Source organism: Manacus candei, unplaced genomic scaffold (genome assembly GCF_025592945.1).
Source record: "Manacus candei isolate 608988 ecotype Guabito, Panama unplaced genomic scaffold, ASM2559294v1 h1tg000050l, whole genome shotgun sequence".
Classification (NCBI taxonomy): Eukaryota; Metazoa; Chordata; class Aves; order Passeriformes; family Pipridae; genus Manacus; species Manacus candei.
The window spans coordinates 14,171,604-14,197,650 of NW_026138098.1; the positions used below are offsets into that span (position 1 = coordinate 14,171,604).

Here is a 26,047-nt window from a genome sequence, read left to right on the forward strand (position 1 = left end):
TGTGGACAAGCAGCCTAAAGCCCCAGACAGGCAAAATGGCTAGTTCTTTGGGCACTGTTAATTTTAGTATGTGTATTTTGGATTTTCTCTTGGAAATAAACAGTAAAAATGCTGTGGTTTCTTTCATGGTGCTTTCTTTTTGACTCTCAGATGTGATTGATGATCATCTACTTCTGGGTTATGTTCGTTTTGCAATGTTTCAGTGAGCTTTGCAGCGTGGAAAGTAATTCAGTACTGAGCGAGTAAGTCCAAATATGTGCTAAACCCATGGTTAACCTCACAGAGGCTGTTATGTGGGATGAAGGCGGGCAGAAATGGGTAGATTCTAAACTGGGCTTTTAAAATAAAAGTAAATGGAGTGAGTTGTTTAATGACTTAGCATTGTAGCCTTGCTGTCAACTCAAACACTGGAAAAACAGATTCATCCTGCAAAGGAGAAGAATGAGGAGCTGGCTGCCCTATTCATGTCTCAGGTGCTACGGCTCATGAGATCCTGCTCTTCATGGTGAGACAGCCCCTCACCACCCCCAGATCTCAAAGCAAAGGAGTTCTTTTATAGGAAGCTGCCAGTGAGGAGCTGCAAAGAACTTCTTTCCTCTTTGCTTAGTCTTGGCAGTCTGGGAACCAGTTCTGCAGCATTTGGTAATTACAAGCCTAAAAAAGAAGAAACCAGCCATATAAATTGAACCTGTATCCTCTTAATTATGCTGTTACTGCCTTTAGGCCATGCAAACTACACCCTTCCAACAGGATTCTCAAATAACTAGCTCTGCCCTTTAGCATGGAAGCCTGGCATACATTCTCAGCTCTGTTTCACCATTTTTATTATGTTGCTAAATCAGAGTGGTATTGAGTAGTAATTCACCATGGGCAGTAGCAAGCAGTCCCGTGGCCATGCAAGTAACTTTGGAAAAGCCAACCAAACTGAGGTTCTCTGGCTAAGAGCAGCTTTATGGGCTGCTCTGCAGGCTTTTACGGGCATCAAACCGAATCATCTCATGGCCGCACTGGTACTTTTTAATCCCTCTGCTTTTCCCACGTGCTTCTAACATGCTCCAGAATTCCCAACCTTTTGCTGCTGGTGAAACTAGTTTCATGTTTGAATGTGTTGTGGGCATTTTTTATGTGGTCCATCTTGAAGAATATTGAGGATATAGACAAGTGTGGCTTTGCTTTCATTGTGAAGTTTCCATCTTCCCCCCTTGCCCCGGCCCCTGGACGTACATACACCTCCATGGTTCCTTTCTTTGTCATCCCATTGCTTGGGTTTTTTCCCCAGTGTCTTTTATCTTTTGAGTAAAGTTTGAACAGTACGCAGAAAGTTAACTGCCTGGAGTCTTTTAAATATAAGTAACACGCACCCAGTAATAAGCTGTCGGTTGTTTTTTTGCTGCCTGCAAAGAAACATAAACACAGCGCTCATTTCTGGCAGGTTTTTACTGTCAGAGTTTCTCCTATTATATTTATCTTACAATTTGCCAGGGGGTGAAGTTATTAAGTTTTAGCAGCAGCCATCGATCAAGTTCACAAGTTAACACGATAAAGGCTCTGTGCCGCTCCGATCCGGGAAAATGATGATCCTCACTCGGTAATTAACTAAATGAGAAAGTTAAATCTTACTTGAGAGCTGGGAGAGATGAAAGAGAGGTGTTTGTCAGTTTCTCAGTGGAAATTAGAAGCAGTTTTCTGCAATTCCCTAAGCTGCTGCTCTGTCATATTTTACATAAGCACTGGGAAAACGTCTTGTAATTAGTGCTGTCATGGAGGATTTTTTTTGCTGAAGGATGTTGGAATAATTCATTAGATTATCAAGAAAGGCTTGTGTCCTGAAATGATTAGCACAGTGAAATTTAAACCATTAACGATAACAAGTTTAGAGCTTGCTGCAGTGCAGAGGCACCCGGGGTATGTCTGTGCCTATTTCAATCATTTCTTATAATTAAACATTATGTCCTCTTTTTTCCTCCCCTTCACTAAGACCCATCCAAATTCCTGTTAAGGTGGCTCTGTCTAGATCAGTGACTTAACCACAATGGGTGGTGCAAGCAGTTGGAGGTAAAATGCTGCAGTTGCAGAGAAGTAGTGGAGGACATCTCTCTGTGTCAGAGCCTGTAGTCCCAGTGAGTCCCAGAAGGAGGGGAGAAGCACACTATGGCCTTTCGGTACTGGAATGTGGAAGGGAAGATCCTTCCTTTTGTCTAGGGAGAAATTGAAATTTGCAGTAGTTTCTAATCTTTTGGTCTTTTCAGAGCTTCAGCATGAAGATGTCTTGAAGGTTCAGAAGATCCCAAACCTTGCAGTGGTCATTTAAGCCATTCTTGATATTCTAGGAGACAACTTCTCTCTCTTTTTTTTTTTTTAAGGGATGTAACCTAAATTCATCTACCTTTTGGAAAGTACCTGAACAGAGTCCTCTTCTATGATTAGAGGATACGATGGAGTTTTTTTAAAAATATATAAAAGTTGTGACCACTCATATGGGTGGGTAAACACTATTGCTATACTACAATCAGAGAACTGTGCTTGTCTTTGTTTTTCTGTGCTTTAGGAGGCTCCTTGGTCCCCTCTACTGAACAAAAACAAAAGTAACCTTTGTTGTCATATATGGGTTACAGCTGAGATATACCATAGCTGTTTCGTTTTGTATGCATAACACTAGATTTTTCCAGTCTTTATGTATCTGTGTTGAAATATTACACCTTCCTATAGTTGCAAGCCATTATTTAGATTAAAGTCCTTTCATATATTAGTCCTCTTCTACTTCACTGGGCATACAAATGTGCTTTGTGTTAAATGTAGCCATTTGGAGAAACGGTCTTGTAATTACGGGCTGCAGTGGAGCATAGTACGTAGATCCCTGAGCTAGTACCAACCTGAGGCACTCAATCCCCTGGGTTTCCTGGCACAGCTTATGAGCTCAGGATCACGGTTGTAGGAGGACATCTCTACTGTTGCTGCAGATGAGTCATGGTGTCCAGAGCCAGCTGGGGTACCTCTCAGCCCTCACGTACAGGGCTTTGTGAAAAGGGAGTCAGTAAAGCTTAATCTGTTCCAAATTAGTAGTTTGCTCTGCTATACCCAAATTTCCTCCCAGATGATGGACTACCAGTGGTTATTCTTCTTTGCCACATATGAAAGTGAAGCTTATAAAAATCACGACTGTATATAGTGCATTTGGATGGATATTTACCCTAGCAGTATGGATGGCACGTGAAACAGGTTTTATGTTTTTCAGGTGAGGCCTGATTACTGTACCAGGAGAGACTGTAGACAATTTAATAATACAGATGCTTGATGTCATTGTTTTTGTTGATGCTTCTTTTTGCTAACAGGCCTTTTTCACTGAACTGCCAGTGGATTTTCAGGAATCTTCAAATTGAAATTCTGGAATTTTTGTTCTAAACTGTAGTTTGAGTGATTTGGGAGTCAGTTTATCTGTCTCTGCTCTGCAGAACTGGTGTGTTTCATGGCATGCCCTGTCCTCTTGGTCCCGTGCTTGCATAGACCACAGGATCTGCTGGGCATACTGTGGCTGCCTCTGAGCTTGTCCTCGCTCCTTTAGGTGAGAAACCAGAGCAGACAAGGGTGCAGGTCTCAAGTTGCATTGTAATAATGCATCTAAAGTATCAACCTAAAACATACAGTGTTCCCATGTCTACCAGTTCGGACATAAACACTGTAACATGTGTTCTTCTTAGCAAAACCACATTATAAACCTGGAGTTTCACTTCTAGAGCTGTTAAAAGTGTTGGTCAATGGACTCCTTCTGTTACTCATTATTCCTATCAAAGAAGCCTGAGTTCACTTGGGGTCCATCTATCTGGACGCACATAAGCCATCACTTGTTTCTGCAGATGTTCCAACTTCTGTTTGATACTCCAAACCAATGCTTTAGAGGTAACTGGGAAGCTGAAGGCTGCTGGGAGAGGGGAGCTCAGAAGGCAAGGAAAGGCCAGAACGTGGTGCCACCCCAGAAAAGGAACTGCACCTTTGTGGCCTTTGCACATCAGTTGTCTACTCTGCTCAGGCTCAGTGTGTTAGTCAGACTTCACGGTCTCTCAAATTAAAAGGCAGACGTATAGGTTTTTAAAAAATGCTTTGTAGAGACACCCTGTGTTGTGAGATGCACAGCAAACAAAATGAAAAATTAAATGAGATCAAGCTTTTGGGATGCAACATTGTCTTAATCCAGCATTTTTACAGGGATGTCTGTTTTGCCAAAAATGACCAGAATCGCTTGACACAGATGTTCAGTGCACTCCACTGGTAATCATTTTTTGCCAGGCTGTTGACCACTGTGGACTTTGCTAGAAAAAGTCCAGTCTTTTACAAATAGGACTTCATGCCCATAGTCCCTTTAGTGATTTCTCTATATAAAAAGTTGGCCCGAGAGAGAGTTTTTCTTTCCTGCTGCTCTGTGACTTGCTTGCAGTCAGTATTGTCCATGTGATAACTGAATGAAAGTGTAACTCATAGTCCTTGTCTTGCATGATCTTACTGAACACAGAAAGCCACAGCCACACATTTGCAGGGGGGAGCGGGGATAAAAGTAAGGTTGAAAACATTGGGCTGCAGAACTGAGCACTGATGGTGTGATCACAATGTTCTATGTTCTCAAAGAAACTTAAATCATAATCCAGAAATTGAAAAAAATGGTTGCTAAAAATCACAGCTAATTACTGTCTTTTTCTATCAGAGAAGGGTCTGTCCAGCTCTGCTAGAAATGTCAAAAAGACTATTTAGGTGCATTTTCTCTGGAAAATGAAATATATATGGTTGAGTAGATTTTCAAATTATGAGGTTTTTGGTGTTCCAAAGTCAGGATTGCGGTTGGGCTTCAGAGGTGTTGAAGTTCAGGAGTTATTTACTCCTGAGAAATGAGAAATTCCTGCATTCCAAACCCAGTACTGGTAGCTAGATTTTGTGGTCTCTAAATAGCCTGCTGCTTTGGCACTTACTGAAAAGAGGCTTTTTTTGTTGTTTTTTTCTTTTCCTGTAAAATCAGTTAATCCTTGCATTTCATTTAGTTCATTAGATATCTTTGCAGGGAGATTTAGGGACTCATTTTTCCTTTAAATTTAATGAAGTCTCCTGGTGAGGTTGATGCTTGGAATTATTGTAGAACAGAAACACAGCATCCCTACATCAGTGTTTTATGTGTTCTGATATCTGCAATTTATTTTTAATTATTTGATAATTAATAAAGAACCTCTAAATTTATTTTGTCAATAAAAATGATGTAATAATATTGGCTGTTATTATAATGCTGTCTGGTGGTAAACTGTTGCAATGAAAGAGAAAAAATCTCATGTTTTCAGCATTTAATAAAAACTATTTGACCGATACAGCAAAAATTCATTTCCCAGCAAACAGTTAATCTTACTTGGACAAAAGATATCCTTGCAATGCAAAATGTGCACTTTTCTTCCAGTTAAATCATTTAGAAAGCAGAATTATGTCTTGCTATCAAGTTGTAAATTGAAACGTCAGTGTTTTGTTTTGTCCCTGAAACTCTTCTTTGAGCTGACTCCTTCTGACAAGATATTAACAGTGCTCAGAAAGCTGAAAATATTTTATTCTATGAAAGAAGTATATACCAAATAGCAGGGTGTATTTTTGATGGCTTTCCTCTCGAGGTGTAATTCAATTTTTTTCTCATCCATTTCACACATTCCCTATGAATTTTAGCAGCAATCCATTCTTTAGGGAAAAAAAAAACCAAACCAGAGTACAAATACAGTTTTCTGTTGGTGCTTTGAAGTAACAGTAAATGTAGATTAGGAATCCAAATATGTTTTACTGTCTACATGATAAATAAAACTGTGTGTATGTTAAACTGCCGCTCGGGGTTTCCCATCTAACCAGAGTCCTTTGTGTGCAGCTCTGGCATGAGCCGGTGCATTGTCCTGCAGGGGCCTCGGCTCCCGTGGCTGCGCTCCAGCTGACAGCACCAAAGGGGAGACGTGGTCCCGGCCAGCTTTGTGTATCAGAGTGCTTTTTTCCTTCTCTTGTCTTTCCCCTGAAATACTGTAAAACTGCTTGAGTTTCTTTTCATATATGTGATTTGGGTTGTTTCTCTCCTCCCTGTTTACAGACTAAACTTGCCAATGGCACTTCCAGTATGATTGTGCCCAAGCAAAGAAAGTTGTCTGCAAGCTATGAGAAGGAGAAGGAACTCTGCGTGAAGTATTTTGAACAGTGGTCCGAGTCTGACCAGGTGGAGTTTGTGGAGCACCTCATCTCCCAGATGTGTCACTACCAGCATGGACATATAAACTCATACCTCAAACCCATGTTACAGCGGGACTTCATCACTGCACTGCCAGGTATTTCTGCAGGCACAGGGAACTTGTTCTTTGTCTTTCAAAAAACTATTCCACTCTGGCCTACCCTGCTGGAGAGGTCTCCACTAGGGTCAGTTTGCAAAATAGATGATAACTTTTGAATGAAAGGCTCTATACCAGTATGAAATTTAGCAATATTTTAATTTGTATTCCTGCTGTCTCTCAAGGCACAGTCCACCATGGTTTGGCTAGGAGCAAGGGATAGCTCATCTACATATTGTAACAATAGTTATCACAAGCCACAGGGCAGGTAGTTGTACTCATAATGCCCATAACGATGCATGAATAACGAAAATTTTTAAAATTAAAACTACTACTCTTCCTGGTTGCTCAACTAAGGTTTTCCCCATTCATATTTAGATATTTTTTTTGTCTCTCTTTCCTTGTAAAATAATTTCCTGAATCCATTGCTTTGATTATGAGTTTATTGCTAATAGAAAATAAAGGGCATAAGATCAAAAGATGGAAATGTTCTATTTTTTACATCTCTGTAGTGCTTTCCATTGAAAATATTATCCCAGCTGTTCTCAGATGTGGCACTGGGCATATCTCACAGAATGCACACATAAAGCAGTGTACGTGCAGTTTTATATTGGCCCCATTTTACAGATGGGAAAACTGAGGCGATGGGAGATCAAATATATACAGCGATAGAGTTTCAGAACCAGACAGAAATTCCTGGATCTTTGGCTGGTTTTTTTCAAACTATTAGATGATAAATAGATAGATAGGTAATAGATTAGCATTCCTATGCTATAGGTCCTCAGCAGGATGGACCTGAGCAAGAAGTGCTACAAGTGTTGTCTCTAAATAGCTAATTGATGAGAGGAGTTTCTTGCCAAGAGCTTCTTCTGTGAATACCTTCGAAGAACTGCTGAACTGTTGGCAATTTGTTCAATCCAGTCATTGATTATTCTTCAGAAGGCAGTTCTCAACGTGAAATTTAAATTTCAGGGTTAAAAGATGGAAAAAACTGTGTTTAACTGAGAATTGTACAAAGCATAAAGGCGCTGCAAGAGTTTTGCCATCAAGTTAAATAGGTAGACTCATTGGATTTTAAGCTCATTGTGCCCAGTAATCAAATGGCTGTTGTAGCATTAAAAAAAAAATCTTAGTTATGCTAAGTACCTGCTTTATGTTAGTTTTTAGTAGTCCAATGGCAATAATCTCATGTACTTAGAGCAGCATTATAACTTGTGGAGCTGTTCTTTTTCAGAAAAATAGAAAGTGTTTTGAAAGTGCATTGGTTTCCCCACTTTTAAAGAGGAAGTATACATATAATCACATACACAATTTTTCCAGGACTTTCTCCATGAAACTCTGTAAAAGCAAACCAACACATCTCATTGCACTTGCTAATTTCTACCTACAGGCTTTTTTCTGAAAATTTTGGGCAAATGTTATAAATATTTCCAGAGACATTCAAAATTTACTGTCCATATGTACCATATTTGTTAGTGGTTTGTTCACAGTTACCCAGAAAGCAGCTAATTTTACTATATCAGAATGTAGAATAAATAGGAATCAGGCAGCTAATTTGTGAGTATTTTAATAGTTGTGGGAAGTGTGTGTGTAAATAATGTATGTACATCAATTTGCATATTTGGAAATGCAGATGTCCTAGTGAATATAGCTGTAAGGGAGAAAATTAATGGCTAGGAATTACACTGGCACAGATCCTGCAGTCTGTGCAGGATGTCCTGAGTATAGGCAGGTTTCTAAAGAGAATGGCCAAAGGTAAGAAGCTGCCTAGGAAAGAGTGATGAACCTAAAATTCTACATTAAGTCATATAATAAAAAAAATATATACTCTATAAGTATATTTTAGCTTTCTAAAATTCCCAAGTGTTCGGTATTGTGGTTTCATTTTTACTCCTTCATTTTTTCTCCTGCTCTCCCACTTGAGTGAATAAAACAATAAAGCTGCTTCAAAATCATGAGGCATCTTATCTCTGTCCTCCTAGCACTGTCCCAAAGAATGACCAGAATTAATGGTAGTTTTAGATTATGAGCATGTTTTACTAGTATAAAGTTGGCTAAGATTATTTTCCCAGTTCTTTGAACAGAATTAAGGTTGTTTGAAAAATACGGCTTAACTGTGTACTTAACAAAGTTTGTTCAGTTTCTGAAAAATAAGACCTCTGCTTAGCATTTTCAAGCTGTTTAACATTTTTTATGAGGAAAGTCATTTTGATAAGGATTTCATGTGTGAAATAAGTGGAACATTCTTGATGGTGTGGAGGCCTGAAGGGCTAATCGTGTTTCACATTCATTTAGCAAAAACTTCTTTGAGCATAGTTTTGTCTTTTTAAGGAAGCAGTGCTTTGTTAGATATATGTCTCAGTGAGTTGTGCTGTTCCTAAGAAACAAAATAATAAAATTGAGTTTGCATCCAGGCCAAAATAGCTCTGCTCATCCACTTATCATAAATGTGAGGAGGAGAGGCCAAAACATTAGTGTTCCTTCTCTGTGAAGGGTCTAATATCAATGGCAAAGGATGACTAACAGACATGGAAATAGTTATAGCACCTCATTGCAGCAAGATCTAAAGTACAACTACTAATGAACCAGGAAGGGCACATGAGTGAAGATTACTTTGCCCGGTTTTTACAGTGTAGTCCTGCTTCCGAAAACCACCAGTTGTTCTCCACATAGAATAAATTCCTGCTGTGACACTGCTGACTTAAAGCCATCAGTGTGGATGCTACACAGGCATGCATTTGTAAATGTTCTGGTGGGTCTGAGGGCCCACTGGAAGCAACACAGACTGTGAAATAAGCCGTTTCCACCCAATGGAGAGAGCTCAGAGCTGCAGGTGTCAGGCTGCAGACGCAGGGCAACATGATTTCCACGTCTACCCTCCCAAATTGTGGAATTCTTGCAAGTTCAAGTTCAGTAAAATGTATCTCTCTTTCCACAGTTTGCTGTACAGTCAGTCTAAATTTACAGATACTCATTTTTTTTTTCAGAATTTTAAATAGTGGTTGTACATATCTTTCCGTATTGAATACATAATAAAGGCTGCTGAAGCTTTTATTTTGCAGGTTGACATCTAATTTTGCATCTGTAAAGATAAGAAATGTCAGGCCTCTTTCTGCACTCCCTGGTTGTGCATGGTGTCATTCACATGCTTTTTCTACGTACAGATTGAAGCATAAAATGATGGACAGAATGTCACACCCAAAGTGTATTCTCAATTTGGATTCTTTGAAAACAGCAGGAGTAGGCATGCTGAATTTTCTCGTTTTCATGCACTGGGAGATAATTGTGAGATCTTTTGGTTAAGGAAAACAAAGCTTTGACCATTTGTGTGTCATGAACTCTAATCAGAATCAGCTGGTCACACCCAATTTGGGTTTGCAGAAATACAGACATGTGACTATTAAAATGCACTTACTGCTTTTTCTTTCACTGTCACAAGCAGTCTTTGAGGCTGTTCTTTTAAAAACAAGAAAACATGTATTTAACTTTGTCTCAAATGTGAATCAGAGGGAAAATGCATGTAGTACCAATCTGCCATGCTTCCTTTTTGGTTGGACTGGACATTATGCCTGAGGGACAATGCAGCCTAAACTACAACTTTCACAAAGCCTCTGAAATTTGACCTGTGAAGTGAGATAATCTCTTGGTGGCATGTCTCACTCGTGAATTAAACAGCCTCCAAGAGAAGCTGTGTTTATGCAACTTCTCATTTTAAAGGCATCTTATTTTCCTGAAGTCTTACTGATGATTAAATTTGAGTTGGTAAGGGCACATTTTTACTAATTACATCCATCCAGTTAAGAAATACAGCATAACCTTTCCTGGCCCCAGCTACATTGAGCTGCTTGGTGCTAACCAGGCAATTGCTTTACATTTCACTCCAACCATGTTGAAGTAGAGCCAGTCTTGGTAGTCACACTGGAAAATATTTGCAAATTATATCATTTTGGTGCTTATTTTTCCTTCAGCCTCCAAAATAAATGAAACTAGCAAACCTGTTTCACTTTTTCCTTACACAGCCTCTTGTTCCCTCTTGACATCCCTGTGCATCTGCATATCCTTCCCTCCCCCATGTCTAAAGGTACCACTACCCTTCAGGGCACACATTGGGAATATATATTTTTTTCTTCATTACGTTTAAAAGCTACTGCTTTAGCAAAAACAGCTTTTGAGCCGTTGCAGCATGAGAACAGCTGTAGCAGTGAGATGAGAAATGGTCCTAATATAGAGAGATTTTGGGGGCTGCGTTGCTGAGTTGGAAATGCCATCCATAGAATATCCCCCTAGTGCTAAAACCCATCGAAATAGATTGGAATGACTTCTTGGATTCTTTATTATTTTTAATGACTTGTTGTGCTATATCCAAAGGAAGTTGGAGAACACTGCTCACTCCTGAACTTAGCCTCAAATGCTCTTCTGTGCATTTGGTCCAGCTCTGCATGCAGAAGAGGAGATGGAAGGAGAACGTATCTTTGTACTAGCAAGGGGAATTCTTTTAAACTCCATGTCTGCCCAGCAAATAATCTTTTGTTGTTGTTGCTGTTCTCCCCCAGCTCGGGGATTGGATCACATTGCTGAGAACATTCTGTCATACCTGGATGCCAAATCGTTGTGTGCTGCTGAGCTGGTGTGCAAGGAGTGGTACCGGGTGACGTCGGACGGCATGCTGTGGAAGAAGCTCATCGAGAGAATGGTCAGGACAGACTCCCTGTGGAGAGGGTTGTCAGAGAGGAGAGGATGGTGAGGAAACTGCATTTTCACCTCCTTTGGCCCCATTCAGGACAGTAGGTGCCGTGCGGTTATTTAGCACACTGAAACATCATGTTGGTTCCAAACCTGACAGTTCCTTGAATCAAAAATCAGGGGTTGGGGAGTTAGGGCATTATTTGGCTATGCAGGCAACGTGGGGGATTTTTCCCTCACCTTCCTCATCTGATCATGCTCTTGTCCCACTGTGAGAAGGGAGATATACAGACTGAGATTTTTACACCCAGCTGTCATTCAGTTCAAATTAAGAAGCTGTGTATGCCTCAGGGGAACCCTAAAGTGGTCAGCAGTTCAGAGCAGAAGAGCTTTTTTAGGGGTGGCAGTGGGGCAGCATGTGCTATGAATTAGTTGACTCCTGATAGGTCTGTTTGTTTTCCTCAGCAGATTTTCACTATTAGATATCTGTTTAATTTTCAAACTGGAAGCTGAGGGTATGTACCACGGAGAATAGGGGACTTAAGAAATGCAGATAGATTAGTTAATAATCATCTGGAATAGCCTTACTACAGTGTAGGTCTCACTCAAGTTTGAAGCTGCTCTGCTAACATTTCATTAGAACTTTCTCTCTCAGGGGTATGTCCTTTAATACATAATTTTCTTTTCCAAGGGTGTCCCTAGGATGTTGGCAGAAAGGAAACTGGGTATGAATATTTCATAAACAAGATAAAAGTGACAGCTCAGGCATTTTGGTTGCTATTAAAAAGAAAAAGATACAGAGTTGCAAACAAAGACTCCTGGTCTATAGTTAATTTTGTTATACTGTTTGTCTCAGGAAGTAAAGGCAAGTAAATCAGGATTATGAGACATTCTTTAAAAATAAATACTATTTTGATCTGCTTCCAATAGTGTAATGTTTATAAAGAGTGTAAAATAAACACAAGCACAGCAGTGGTAACTTTTGCATTTCTTTTAGTGCCTTATTCTCTCTAGGACTTCCATTTTCTCTTTGTATTGTTGAGGTCACAGTAAGTCCTAAGAGGACCTTGAGAGGTCATTTAGTCCCTCCTGTTTCCCATAGGGAGAGCCAGGTTTCTCTTCAGTCATCTCAGATGTTTGTCTTAACTTGTTCTTAAAAACCTTCACTGATGGAGATTCCCGAGCCATTGCTTGGAAAAGGAATTAAGAAGTATTTATTATTGTTGGGTATTTCTCCATTTTGTCTGGAATATTATGAATTTAATCTTGACCTTCAAAGTGCCTGTAGCTTCTCCCAACTTTATCGTTGGCCAGGTAATAAATGCATTCCCTGTTCCATTCTTTGTCGTTAATGAAAATGCTCAATAATGACATATCTAGGACAGACTCCATGCAAGATCCCAGTTGCCATCCTGTTTGACAGTGCACCATCGGGAAACTCTGCTTTCTAGCCATCTGTGTGTCTACCCTTGAACTCTTCCAAGATGATACTTCTCTTGCTCAGTCTTAAGAGTAACCTTTAAGAAGAAATTAGATCAATTTGGCATGGTATATTCTGGATTAATCAGTGTTGCCTGCTCTTTGTCACGTTGTCATCATCTAGGCACTCATCTGACTGAGTATGTGCTCTAGAACAGCTAAATGATCAAAGTTATTTGAGTCAGACAATCCACTATTTCCTTGGTGGACCTTATTCCCTTTTTTAAAATACAAGAGCTACATTTGTCTTTTTCCTGTTCTCTGGAGCTTTACCTATTCTCTACATCTTGTCATAGATCATAGCTGATAGTTCTCAAGTTGCTCCCTCCACACTCCACACTTTATGCTTGTGTTTATTTTACACTCCATTAACACCAAGTGCTAATCATACAGACACAACATTTCTAAAAAACAATTGCAAAATTTTGCTTCTCCTCTCAAGGACAGTCTCCACATTACTGCACCTCTTCTTCAAGTTTACACTGGATTCTGGAGGTTACTTTGATGCAACAGGAGCAAGTTGTGCTCAAGTGTTTCCTCTGGTTAGCTTTAGAAGATAGAACTGCATGGTTAAGAGAGGCAGACAAGAAATATCCAATGCAATTGTATCTCTGCCATGTAGAGCTTTATAGCTTGTAATCAATGCTAACGCTGTACATGGTACAAGGAGATGACAAACTGGACAGTTCAGAAAGATAAATGACTGATGTTATTTGCTTACAGGTCCTCAATTTGCACATGGGCTGCCTGATTTCAGCATTTGCAGCTCATGGTTTACAACAGAAACCCCCCGTTCTGCAGCATGGCATCCTTCACTGACAGCTTGTCAGGGAGCAGGAAGGGTTACACAGATTTAGAGAAATATAAAACAGAAGCCCAAAATCTGGGCACAGTTGTGTCCATCTGATTGAATTGGCTGGTCATCAAAACCTGCAAACAATAGTTCCTTTTATCCCAGAGCTACAGCAAAACAGCTACTGGGATGCCGTGGAAATTCCAAACAGTCCTTTAGCTGAACAGTAAACAACTGACTCTACATGCAGCAAGGCAGGACTTTGTGTTACATTAGCTAGTAAAGTTAGAAACAATAGACAGGTTTTTAGGCATATAGGCTTGTACACAGATTGTTGTAGACCTGCCCCAAGTGTTCCAGGATGTGTCCTAGATATTCTGTGTACCTCCAAAGCGTTTTTCCTCTCCCTGAGCCATAACTTTAATTTTCATGAATGCACTTCCAGTCTGGATCACAGTAAATAGACAACCATCTATAGTTGGTGCTTTGTCTGCATCTATGTGTTTGTTCCCATTTAAGTGTTTGCTGGTAGCTGTATTTGAAGAATTAGATGATTGCTCTGTCCAAAGTGGAAAGCACCTTTCTCTCAAGTTGTACGTAGAGTACTTTATTTAAAATAGTATCAAAAGTTCTTTTTTTGAGCATTTGTCATTTGGTTTGTTTAGTCCTATAGTTTGCTACTGCTTTACAGCCTAAAAATTTAGTTCATTGTTGTGATCTCCCTAGTTCAAGTACATCAGGGCAGCTAATGTACAGTCTCTCAAATTAGTTTTGAGGTGTACAGTATGGAAAGGACAGGAAAGGAGTGTGCAAGGAAGTATTGAACAATTAATTATGCCGTAATGGAGTAAGGGAGGGAGAAGCGGAGAGCTCGCCCAGTGTAAACTCTGTGCCTCTGATGCCAGGATTACACTCAGAGGCATTTCTGCCTCTCTCCATTTTGTGAGGCATGTTGCCAGGCAGAACAGCAGTTAGTACGCCCATGGTGGGATTTACAAGCTTCCACACCGTGTTTGGTGGCTTCCTAACTTCAGGATGAGGAATTAAAGTTTTTTACACAGCAGGTAGTGATTGCCATTTACAGATTTTTTTGGTAGCAAAACTCTAGCTTGGGATATGAGTATTCCAAATCAGTGTTGAAATGAGGGAGGCACCACAGATGAAGTGTTGCTTACTAAAATACATTAGTAGCAGTAAAATGTCCAGGTACCCAAAGTGATACTGTTCCTGCTAATGCAGATAAAAGCTAACCTTGAATGCATAGTGAGTTTGAGTGTTCCTTGGCTTCTTTCATTTACTTTCTATGCTTTATTTCAAAGTGACTTCTGATATGTGTATGTGTATTGCAGGCACAAGCCATTCTCAACTCTTACTGAGCTGAATGGGCCCATGTCCATAATAGAGAATGTATTTCCCTTACCTGAGTGACTAGACACAGATGTTTTTGCGGCATTTCAATGTTAAAATGCAACACTGACATGTTGCAGGGCAAACAAACAAAGAAACAGCCCATCTTATTGAGTGAATTAAGTTTAAATATGAATCTGTGCTTTCCAACAGTTGTTACCCATTTGTAAAATACCTTTCTTCAAAATGCTGAAACATGATTTGTGTTCAGTGGAAGTGTTCTTTGTGTTTCAGGGGGCAATATCTATTTAAAAATAAACCTCCTGATGGAACTGCTCCACCCAACTCCTTCTACAGAGCACTTTATCCCAAAATTATACAGGACATAGAGGTAAGAAACAGCTTCCAGATGTGGTGGTGGTTTGCTGTTGTCTTTTTGGTTTTGTTTTTTTTCAAATGTCCCTGATTCATTCGTGATGCTGAAATTCTGAGAATATTCCATTCTAATGAAATATGTCTTTAAATCCGATGTGTCTTTATTTATCTGGAGTTTGTAGATCTGGGATAATTATATGAGGTCCCAGGCTTTGCTACTCCTTTAGACAGAGGATGAGTTGGATTGTTCAGTGAGCTCTTGCAGGTGGAGTCTCTACACCTTGCACATCAAATGTCACAGCAGCACCATAATGTCTTAGTTTTCTCTGTTCCATGGTACTTTGCTCCACCCAGTGCAGATGAGACCTAATAAGCTGTTATGGAAAGATATCAAGAACTGAGCCAAGGAGAAAGTGCATTGCCTAAGACTGCAATCCTAAGAGTCAGGGAAACAGGAAGCAACTGAGCATGGTTGCCTTACTTTTAGTATGAGCAAAATGGCATGTTCTAGTTGTTTCCTAATGGCAAAAGCAGCGCTCAGGCACTGTTGTGATGAGTTTGTACAAGCACTTACAACTCAACTGAGACATTCTCTTCAGTTGTTTAGCTGTTGAGTCACAGGGGGTTAAAGGCTGGAGATAGAAAAAAGTGTTTAAGTTCCATTTTCCTCACCATTCCAGATAACACAGACCAGGTTAGCCACAAGATGTTTTCCAGGTATTTGTCTGTTTAATTGGTTTTATTACATGTGTTGCTTCTTCTAGAAAGTAGTTATGTCACTGTATGGGCCTGGTTGCGGGGAAAAAGAGTGAAGAAAAGTGTCTGCTGTCTTCTCTGCCAAACAAAAAAAAAGGGGAAATAGTTCTGTGCTTTTTTTTTACATCTCATTTGTCTCCTGTCTCTCCTCAAGACAATAGAGTCAAACTGGCGGTGTGGAAGGCACAGTTTACAGAGGATCCACTGCCGAAGCGAGACAAGCAAAGGGGTTTATTGTTTACAGTATGATGATCAGAAGATAGTGAGTGGCCTACGAGACAATACTATCAAGGTGAGAATGCTCCATAATGGCATACTAGTGGTATGTGGTACCTATGCCATAAATAAGAGTGTCCTAATTTCAGTGACACCTACCCAATCTCTTGTAGTAATCTAGCCTTCCCCTTCCCCCACCTCACACCTGCACAGCACGTATGCCTTTTTTATCTGTCTAGAGAGACCCTGTTTGCAGACAGACAGACTTTGCTAGCAGAGTTTTTGTCGATCAGTAATTACAGGCTATGTAATTACTAGGCCCTGTACCCTGATGAGAAGGGTAAAACTAATATTCATAGTAAAGCCAGTAATATCAAAGATATTAATCTGTTGCACCAAAGAGCCTGTAGAAGACTCTGCAGGTGCCACTAAAGGTGTTCTAACTGCACTATCGATGGTGTGTTGTAGTAAAAAACAGATTAGTTAAACCAGTAAGTGCTGAAAGATGAAAACCTTACTGAGCTGTGTGGTTTTGAATGTTTGCTGTCTTAGATCTGGGATAAGAATACATTGGAATGCAAGCGAATTCTCACCGGACACACAGGTTCTGTCCTGTGCCTCCAGTATGATGAACGGGTGATCATTACTGGATCTTCAGACTCAACAGTCAGGTGTGTGCTTGTGATTTGGAGCTTTCTGTTTGCCTCTAAGGTTTTAACTTTGCAAAATGCTGAAATGATCTCTTCTTAAATGTGTGCTGTTCAATCAGTTCCATGAAGTAGTTCAACATATTTGTTGAGCAGTGTGCTGTCCTTGTTTATCAGATGTCCCTGCAAATCGCTGTCAAGGAGAAATGAGAATCTAAGCAAAGGCCAGTCAAGGTCAAGCTGACTTAGGAAGGCCATCTGGCATTTCACCAAGGTTTTGCATGTTTTGACACTCCCTGAGAATGTTATAAATTCTCCTTGAGAATAGCTTTTTAAGAGATGAAGTTTTCAAAGCAAGTATGAAGGTTTCATCATCCATTCCCACTTAATTTTAACAAAATATATATGCCTAGATCTCCTATGACTTTAATTATATTTCAGCATGATGTTTCTTTTCATTCAGTCTTTCTAACCTTGCTTTCCTTCCAGTCTCCAGCAAAAGGCTGGACACCTCAGGGTAGCACTTGCAGTGCATGCCGTGCAGATTTGAAGTCCACTAGTCATATGACAGAATCCCAGAGGATGTAAGACCTGTCGTATAAATACAGGCACATATGAGTTAGTGAATTGCAATATGAACTTGGATGTGAAGGGGCAGGTCTGTCTTCTCCGTGTTGTTATATATTCCCTCTTTGTCAGAGTGCAAACAATGCCCATGCAGTGAACTTGGAAACCAGAAAGCTGTGTTGGTGGCCTTTTCTGAAGCTATTAGCATGTGTTCCCTATGGCTGCAAGCTCCTCATGGTTATCACTGTGCTTGTGTGTACACTACTACTCTTAATCTAATAATTTAATTACTGATGTGCTGCATGCAGTGTTGTGGTGCTGCTAAGTTTTGGGGTCCTGTCATTAGTAGGGATCCAGAATTTCGGCAGCATTGCCAAAAGAGACACCTGGAGATGGTGTAGGACGGTGCGGGAACTGCACCGGGCTAAACAGATCGCAAAAGGAGAGGCTGATTTCTGTAACAAACACTATCATCTTCCCTATCAGGCTGGACTGGCCAAATTGCAGACTGGCTACTTGCCCAGAAATACTTTGTTTCCCTTTGTATCTATAAGTGTTAGTGCAGACCCCAGAGGCACATAGGATGTATCGCTTTTATCCTTGTGTCTCCTCAGGAAGAGGGGCTTCATCCAATAGACAGTACAGATGGGCTCTTAATGCTTCCGGGATCTCAGGGATGCACTTGTCCAAAGAAGTCAGTGGGTCTCCAGCTCCTGTTCAGTTTGGCAACCCTGTCTGCAAACTGTTCGTATGTTAATGGCTCAGGTCTTTAGTTTTTTCTCCTTTGCATTTTGTAATTGGAATGTAGTTTTCTTTCTCATTTATAGTCCATAAGTTGATGCACTTCAGTCTCCCTAAGTTAGAAAATAAGACATTAGAAGTCTTTCCCACATCTTGCCTTTTCTTACTGCTTGCCTTATTGGCAGAGGAAAGTTTTAACTTCTGCAGTGTCTGATGTGCCTGATGATACAGCCATTTTCTACTCTCCTATAGTGTATTTGGGATACAGGTGTGATAGTGCCAAAAGAATTCTCTTTATGGAGGGTAGAAGTTTGCCAACAGAATAGCCCAAAAGAAACATTTTAAGGGCTTAAAATTGCATTTCAAATCCTAGAAGTTCTGTATGAAGATTTTATCTAATGTGCATCTTAAATTATCATTCAGTTGAAACAGTTGGTTCCAATAACATTAAGTTGACATAAATGCTGTGTCTTAATTTGGGTATTCAGCACATTCCTGGAATGTTGCTGTGTACCAGATGCACCTTAAGATAAATGCAATTCATGGTGCAACTTGTGGCAATTACTCGTATTTGTTTGAAAAGAATTGTCTTTCCTGCTTCTGTATAAATTATCCCTTGAGCTGGTAATCCTGTGAGAATGGTCAAAAATTAAACCTGTCACTGAACTTGCTTCTCCACATTGACTGGAAATGAAGCGTATGGGAGGCTGACACAACCAGGAAACATCAGCCTTTAAGACCATCAGTCTTCTACCTTTCCTCAGCTCTAAATTCCCTTAATTAAAGAATGCTCTTTTCCTGGGTGGGTTATTTTTATGGTGTTAACTTCATTGCAGGGTTTTTGGCTTCTGGACTTCCTCAATGTACGCATAATCAACAGGTTTATATAATACATTTTTTAATGAACTATTTAATAGATGTAGGTATAACCTGTGATGTTTGCTTCTCTAATATCACTAGAGAGTCAATTACCTCTCCCCATCCCTCTCTTGCCCTGCAGAAAATGCACTGTGCAGGTTTTTAACTCTTTTCTCTGGTTTGAAATCTGAAACTGCAGAGTGTGGGACGTGAATGCAGGCGAGATGCTGAACACACTGATCCACCACTGCGAGGCCGTGCTGCACCTGCGCTTCAATAACGGCATGATGGTGACATGTTCCAAAGACCGTTCCATCGCCGTGTGGGACATGGCCTCGCCAACGGACATCACCCTGAGGAGGGTGCTAGTAGGGCACCGAGCTGCTGTCAACGTAGTGGACTTTGATGACAAGTACATTGTATCAGCATCAGGTGACAGAACTATAAAGGTGAGGTGTTTCAGAGGCTTTTTATTTGCAGCACTGGGGTATTTATTAATGAAGAACAGTGACCAGACAGGGAAGATCGTCCTTGGCCATTATTACCCAGATCTTCCTTTAGAAGCAGTATTCTTCCTGCTGCTTATTTCCACTTGTCCCTCCTCTCTTGAGCTTGCACAACTTGTTTACAGAGCTGTATGGCAAATCAGATCCAGGTACAGAGGCAGTTGAAAAAGAAATTTTTTTCTGTGTTCTTTTTCGACTTGACCACTTTCATAATCTGTTTCAGCATCAGTCATTCAATAGTTGTCAGAGGGCAGCATGGGCACAAAAGCGAAGGTGAGTGGATAGGAGTCACTTAAACGTTACTGCTGTGATCCCAATCTGCAGTATTAAATGTCAGGAAAATGAAGATCATGTGTAGACTAAATCATAGCCAAAGAGTGCTAATTCTGGTGTGGCAAAAAGCTTCTGTGTACAGTGACCCAAACTGCTAACAATTGCAGACTATAATCACAAGTCATCGGAGGGGTGATTTTCCCAGTCTTAATGGTAGCCTCTTCAATTAAGAACATTCTGGATGCATCTATAAATCATACAGACACCATCTTTTGTTAGTCTCTTCTTAATAATTTTGTCTCTGTGTGGTTCCCTCCTCCCTTCCTGTCACAGGTATGGAACACTAGTACCTGCGAATTTGTGCGCACCTTAAATGGCCACAAACGAGGCATTGCATGTCTGCAGTACAGAGACAGGCTAGTAGTGAGCGGCTCTTCAGATAATACTATCAGGTGAGAGACACACTCCCCATCGCAGAGTTATGTGCAAGCACGTTGTCTCTGATTCACTGGGATGTGCAGAGGTTAGGCAACTGAAGTGTTCTGTACCCTTGTCAACTTTGAAATATGCTTTCCTTGGTATAGAACATTGGGAACTACTGGAAAGAGATATTAGAAGCCTGTTTTACTGTGTTGTCTTTCATCCTCAGCATCTCAAGAGTCCCATACTAATCAACAAGTTGCATTGCTCTGACAATTCTGGTGTATGAAAGAGCTGGCAAGTACCACTTTCTGTGATGTCCTCTTGTGATATTTTAATTGGGCTATGTGTCTAGTTAAAGGGGTCAGATTTGCAGTAAGAGGCATTTAATCCTCTGCAGAAATCCTCCTGGGCTCTCGCCAAACTCTTCTTATGGTACTTGGCACCTGGTTAAGTTTGGAACAGCTGGTTTAGAGCATGAAGTTCAGTTTGCTGCCTTTTGCACTTCTCCAGCTGCCCTGGTTGCAATCTGAGATTTAACTCTTTCTGGTATCATGAGCCAGGATTTCTCCCTACATCCTGCAGCTGCTGGCAGAGGGATGTCCCATGAATTTCGGGGTACATGGAACAAGCTTGAATAATAGTTTACGTGATGTAGGAAAATGCCTCTGTCATGGAAATGGGATGAAGAGCAACTTCCCTTTTTTCCTTGTCATCTCTTTAAATAATTGTCTGCTTTCTGATAAAACTTGAAAGCTGGACAGTATGAGCAAAAACCCTTCATATGTCAGTAATAATTTCTCCTCGGTGAGAACGATTTATGCTGTTGCTATTGCAAGCCTGTGGACTTGGCTTGCAACACACTGCCTCTCCCTGCTTTGCATTCTGTAGGAAAATGGTGGTCCTTTGGTTGACATCACAGGTCATTGTGCCAGATTTTAGTATAGGGCTGTCTGAGAGCATGACCAGAAGAGCTGGAACTTCCATCTCTTAATCACGGGAAAAAGGTATTATAGGCATTGTGTAAGAGCAACACCACTTAGATGTGGTGAAAACTACTCTTCAAATAGAAAAAATAACCCTCTGCAGTTGTACTGTGAAACTTGGTCTCAGAAGTAGAGTAAGAAATAGTTAAATACTGCAGCAGTTAGGGAAGGATCTAAAATATGACTTGCAATGCTAATAAAAATAAATGTCAAGATAGTGATAATGCTAAAGAGGAATACTGTTACTTTTATGCTTACATTGGACAAAATCCCTAGTTGACAGATAAATTGTGCTAGAATTTCAGGAATGTCAGCAGTGAATCTTAATGGAAGTCAAGTTTAGCAGCAGTGTGGGCAAGGCAAAGGACTTACCTGGTCACACACTTTTCTCCCAGCCATTAGCAAAGGGCACAAGTCAGTGGAAGGGTGATAAAGAAAGGGCAGGTTTCTGAGTCATCATTGTGGGTGGCTTGGTGATTTCTATGTTTGATTTGAATTCACTGTGAAATGCCAGATGTTGTGTGTTGGCCTTTAGGAGAGGCTGATACAGAACTTAAAAGTTCATCATCCCTCAGTTGCAGGGAAACTTTTTTTCCAAAAGATGACTGTGATTTCTAGTTTTGCAACTGCAAACGTAAGGACATGTGAAGTAGCTGAGAAATCAGTGTCTTTCTTCTGTAGGGAGACTCCAAATATAAAAATTATTTGGGTTTTGTTTTAGGCCAGAAATTTCACCAGTGTAAGAGGACACAGCTACATAGACATCACTATCATTGTGCTGATTTCCACCTGCTAGAAAGTGGTCCATCAAGTTTAATCCAAGCATCTAGGGCCGAAGTTCCTAATTGCTACAGGCAAGCATTGTGTAGGAAAAAAAGGAACCAGAGAATTTAGGGCAAGAAAATAGAATCAGACTTTTAACATCTTGTGTTAATTTTTAAATGAGTGGTTGGTTTGCACGTGTGTATTCTAGTTCCAATGTGTGCACACGTGGGGATCTGCTACTGATCTGTTTAGACTACAACATTCTCTTTAAGAGATGGGGATTCAGGCTCACCTGCCTTCTGTACATCTTTCAGCTCTGCCAGGACTTCAAGTGAATTAAAGGCTGGGATAATTGAAGACCTCGCTCTACTTCTAGAAATTCTCCCAAAATTGTAGGAAGGAGAGTGCATAAAATTTTTTTAGTTAGTTCTCAAGCCTTAAGATTAGTTCTTTTACTATTTGTTCCTTTGATTATTTAAAGAAGTAGACATTTGAGAAGCTTATCAAATCTGGGAGTTACCCTTGGTACCAACTGTGCTAGGAAACTCTGCTCTTAATAGCAGTTATCACCTTTGTACATGAAGGCCCATTCCCCATGTGACTGGGGACATGATCACCTCTTCTAATCCCATTCAGATTCAGATAAAACCTCAAACTGGGACCTGAAAAAGGCCTGAATTAGTGTGGTGCAGACTCCCAGAGCTGCTGGCAATCTCAGGATTGATGGCAAGGAATGGAAACACATGGCGCAAAAGTTCCTGGCACAGGATTGCTCTTCAAACCTTTCTGCACTAGTTAATCTCTGGCATTGTCCATCCTTGAGAGACTTAATGCTCTCTGACCAGCCAGAGTGCCTTTGGCTGACCTTTGCCATGAAGTTGCTTGCTCTGACCTTGACTGGTGTGCTGTACTCATGTGAAACCATTGGGGTCTTCACAGATTCCTGAGAGATCAACTTTACAGAATTACCTTGTGCTCCTTGTTGGCTTCAAACATGTCCATGGACAAATCCTTTCCCAGTTCTACAGTTACAAAAGAGTTCTGTTCATTCCTCTGTTGTCCAAAGTTGAGAGCAGCTTGTTTTAGCAAGACAGGTGCAATCATTGTCCACCAACCTTGGGCACACATCACCTGGATCTGGATTATTCCCTGGGGGACCTCAGGAGTAAAATATGTGGGGGTGGTTTATCTTTATCTCTCAAGTGAAGTGACCTGACCCCTCAGCAGCTGTGCTGCTTCAAGACGTGTCACCCAGAGAAATTCCCCAACCCCCCCATATTTCTCACTTCTGTGGAAAACATGTCAGTCTAAAGGCTTATGAATGAGCTTTTAAAAACATTTGTGGCTGCTTGCTTTCCCCTAAGTGTCTGGGAGCTGCAGCAGTGCTGTATGAACAACTCTATAGAATACTTGTCAAAGAATTTCATTTCTTGTAGGCAAATAATCTTTCTTGATCCATGGTAGTTGGGAGCCATGTCAAAGAACTGACAAAAGCATGGAAAAAAATAGACTTACTTCATAACTGTTTGTAGCATTTCTTAACTGTTTTTTAAGGTACTGTGTAAGTGTAAAAATTAATATATTTTAATTTATTCTCCATGCTCAAAATCCATCACAAAGGTCAAAACTCTGGGATACTTACAGTTGAGAGAATAATGTGTTGCTGGGTCTCTTACTGAGATACTGTATGCTGGTTTGGGTGACAGAACTTTTCTAAAATTTTATTATTAGAAACAGTTCACAGAGAGCCACAGAAATTATTTGAGAGCAAGAAGAAAATGCACTACAAAAGAATAAACATAGATTGTCCATTTTAGCTTATGCATAAGGTGACCAGATTACAGAGTAAACATACCTTCAGTGGGAAAAATGACAAATTAAAAGGGCTTGTTTATTCTTGTACCTTTCACCACTGTATTGATGACTTCATTTGTCTGATGATAGTCTCCAAATCAGAAATAGGCATGTAGGGGAGCAGAAAGGGACACATGCCCTGTGAAGGTGATATTATCAATTGAAACAAGATGCCAGGGGGATTGGTAAATCTCCTTCTCTTAACATCTTAAAATCATGGCAGGACACTGTCATGAAAAATGACAGTGAAATAAAGTGAGGCTCACTGTGAAGGTAACTGGGAGATACCTTGTGTACCTTACTACAGCACTAGATAATAGACAGAACTGGTCTCTGAGTCACTTCCCATGTGATACTGTAACATGACAGGGTCATGTTGAAAAGCATGCATCCACTTAACAGGAAAAGGAGTTATGAATGTAGTTTGTTTCGTCTATGTTGTTTCTTCTTTGTTGTTTCATCATAATCTTTATTTCCAAGTTTCCATTAACTACAAGCAAAGACCGAATGTTTAGTTACAACGATAAGGTATTAAAAAATTCTAATTGCTTCTTTGTACTCTCTTCCAGGCTGTGGGATATCGAGTGTGGGGCATGTTTACGAGTACTGGAAGGCCATGAAGAGTTGGTGAGATGCATACGCTTTGATAACAAGAGGATAGTCAGTGGGGCATATGATGGGTGAGGTTATCAGTGCAGTCAGTGCTTTGCATCTTCCTGTCTGTCTCGGTGTCTCCCATCCCACTTTGCTGCATCTTCCCTATAAATATTAGATTCTCTGTCTGCCATACTAAGAAGACCTTTTCATGGCCAGTAAATCAGGACCATGCTACAAAGCATAGCTTTTGTTCTTCTTTTGAAACAAGTCCATGTGATTTGATGTATGTTGTCCAGTTCTTTTGGTTGTAAGAATATCTGACCAACTCAACCTGAAAGCTCTTCTAGCTCAGCCACTCATAAGAACCATCTTTCCCATCTGTGATTATGTCTGCTGGACCATTTGCTGTTACAAACTAGTTGTCTGCACGCCCATGTTTCTGTTAGTTATTGCCACCTGCTTTTTATGTTTTACTTTGTTGACAGCTTATTTTTTTTCTCCCATTAAGCTCTATAAGCTTTACGAAGGGGAAATTCAAGAACCAAGTCTAAAGAGCAGAAAGATTGCTATACTTTTCCTTAAACTGGTTTATTAGCTGAGTTGTACTAACAGTTACTTTTTTTTTTTTGTGAGTACTTGCTCTTCTCTCTTTAACAGAGCTGTGGTGTTTGTCTATTTTTTCACTACTAGGAAAATTAAAGTATGGGATCTTGTGGCTGCTTTGGACCCCCGTGCTCCAGCAGGGACCCTCTGCTTGCGAACCCTTGTGGTAAGAGCTTTTGGTAGGGGTGTTGGAAAAAGTGTCCTTGATCAGGGCTATCTTGAGCCATGAAAACTCAAGTAATTTAGCCCCAGTCTGCAGGATCTAGAAATATTTCCGAAGGGTCTGGCTTTTTTTAGGCGTCCAGCTTTTTTTAATGTTGCAAGCTATAAAGCATTAAAAGTTAGAACTTCTGGAGTTTTCACTCACTTTTTAGCAGTTTTATTCTGTGATTTGAAGTTTATAACTGAATCCATTTTTGAGAATGTCCTTCTTGGAATCCATGTGCCAGTGGGTTTACTTTACCCTGTGTGTACCTGATGAGGTAGTATTAAGTTGTCTGAATTGTTAACATGAGGTTTCTTGAAGAAAAATACTACATTCCCAATCTGAAGAGCAGGAACAAAGACACCCTTGTGATTGATTTTAACCAGCTTTTGGGTGTTAAAGGAAAAAGCAGGTAAGGACTGGAACAAACAGTGAAATTGCCTTAGCCTTAAACAACAACTACTATTTTTGTGCCATCCACTAGTTTTTAGTACAGGTCTGATGATGGTGTGGTTAAAATGCCATTGTGTGAAAGTTAACAGCATTCACAATGATGCTTAACAGTGGCTCTGCACTGGTCTTATAGTAATGTGGGAAAGGTGTGAAAAAATGACAGTACAGTCAAGGCCATGGGATGGTTCCTGTAAGTGTTCTTCTACCACATTTAACCCAAAAAACAGGCACTGTTGCTGGGGATAAAGGAAGATTTCAACCAGTACCAAGTTCTCCTTGAAAAAGAATACTAAATATTTCTATTTCTTAACTAGAAAATGTTGTTTGGGCAGTGCTTGGGTTGGTATGTTAGACCTTTTCCTGCTGTGGCACATGAGTGTAGTCTGCTCTAAACCAGGATCATACCAAGGCTGTCTGATTCTCTAAAAGTGTTTCTCACCCACTGAGCTGTGCTGGCTGACCTTCTGCCCACTCATCCACCACCTGAATTGCTACTGTTGCTATAGATTTTGCTGAAATATTTACTTCACATTTGATGCAGGCTGTGAGGGTTACTGGGACTCAGCTGACAGGCAGTAGATCATTAAGCCATGCTAA

At 40.3% G+C, this 26,047-nt stretch overlaps 1 protein-coding gene across 6 annotated transcripts in view; it reads left to right on the top strand.

Annotated features, from left to right (window-relative positions):
- Nucleotides 1–26,047, top strand: part of BTRC (beta-transducin repeat containing E3 ubiquitin protein ligase) — a 122,206-nt gene that overhangs the window by 86,942 nt on the left and 9,217 nt on the right. For all 6 annotated transcript variants that reach the window (XM_051799987.1, XM_051799984.1, XM_051799983.1 and 3 more), the window contains 9 exons: nt 6,095–6,326; nt 10,880–11,066; nt 14,923–15,019; nt 15,914–16,051; nt 16,528–16,646; nt 18,988–19,237; nt 19,901–20,019; nt 24,162–24,272; nt 24,880–24,958. In XM_051799987.1, coding sequence (XP_051655947.1) covers nt 6,095–6,326; nt 10,880–11,066; nt 14,923–15,019; nt 15,914–16,051; nt 16,528–16,646; nt 18,988–19,237; nt 19,901–20,019; nt 24,162–24,272; nt 24,880–24,958 — 1,332 coding nt within the window. The remainder of the gene's footprint in view (nt 1–6,094; nt 6,327–10,879; nt 11,067–14,922; nt 15,020–15,913; nt 16,052–16,527; nt 16,647–18,987; nt 19,238–19,900; nt 20,020–24,161; nt 24,273–24,879; nt 24,959–26,047) is intronic.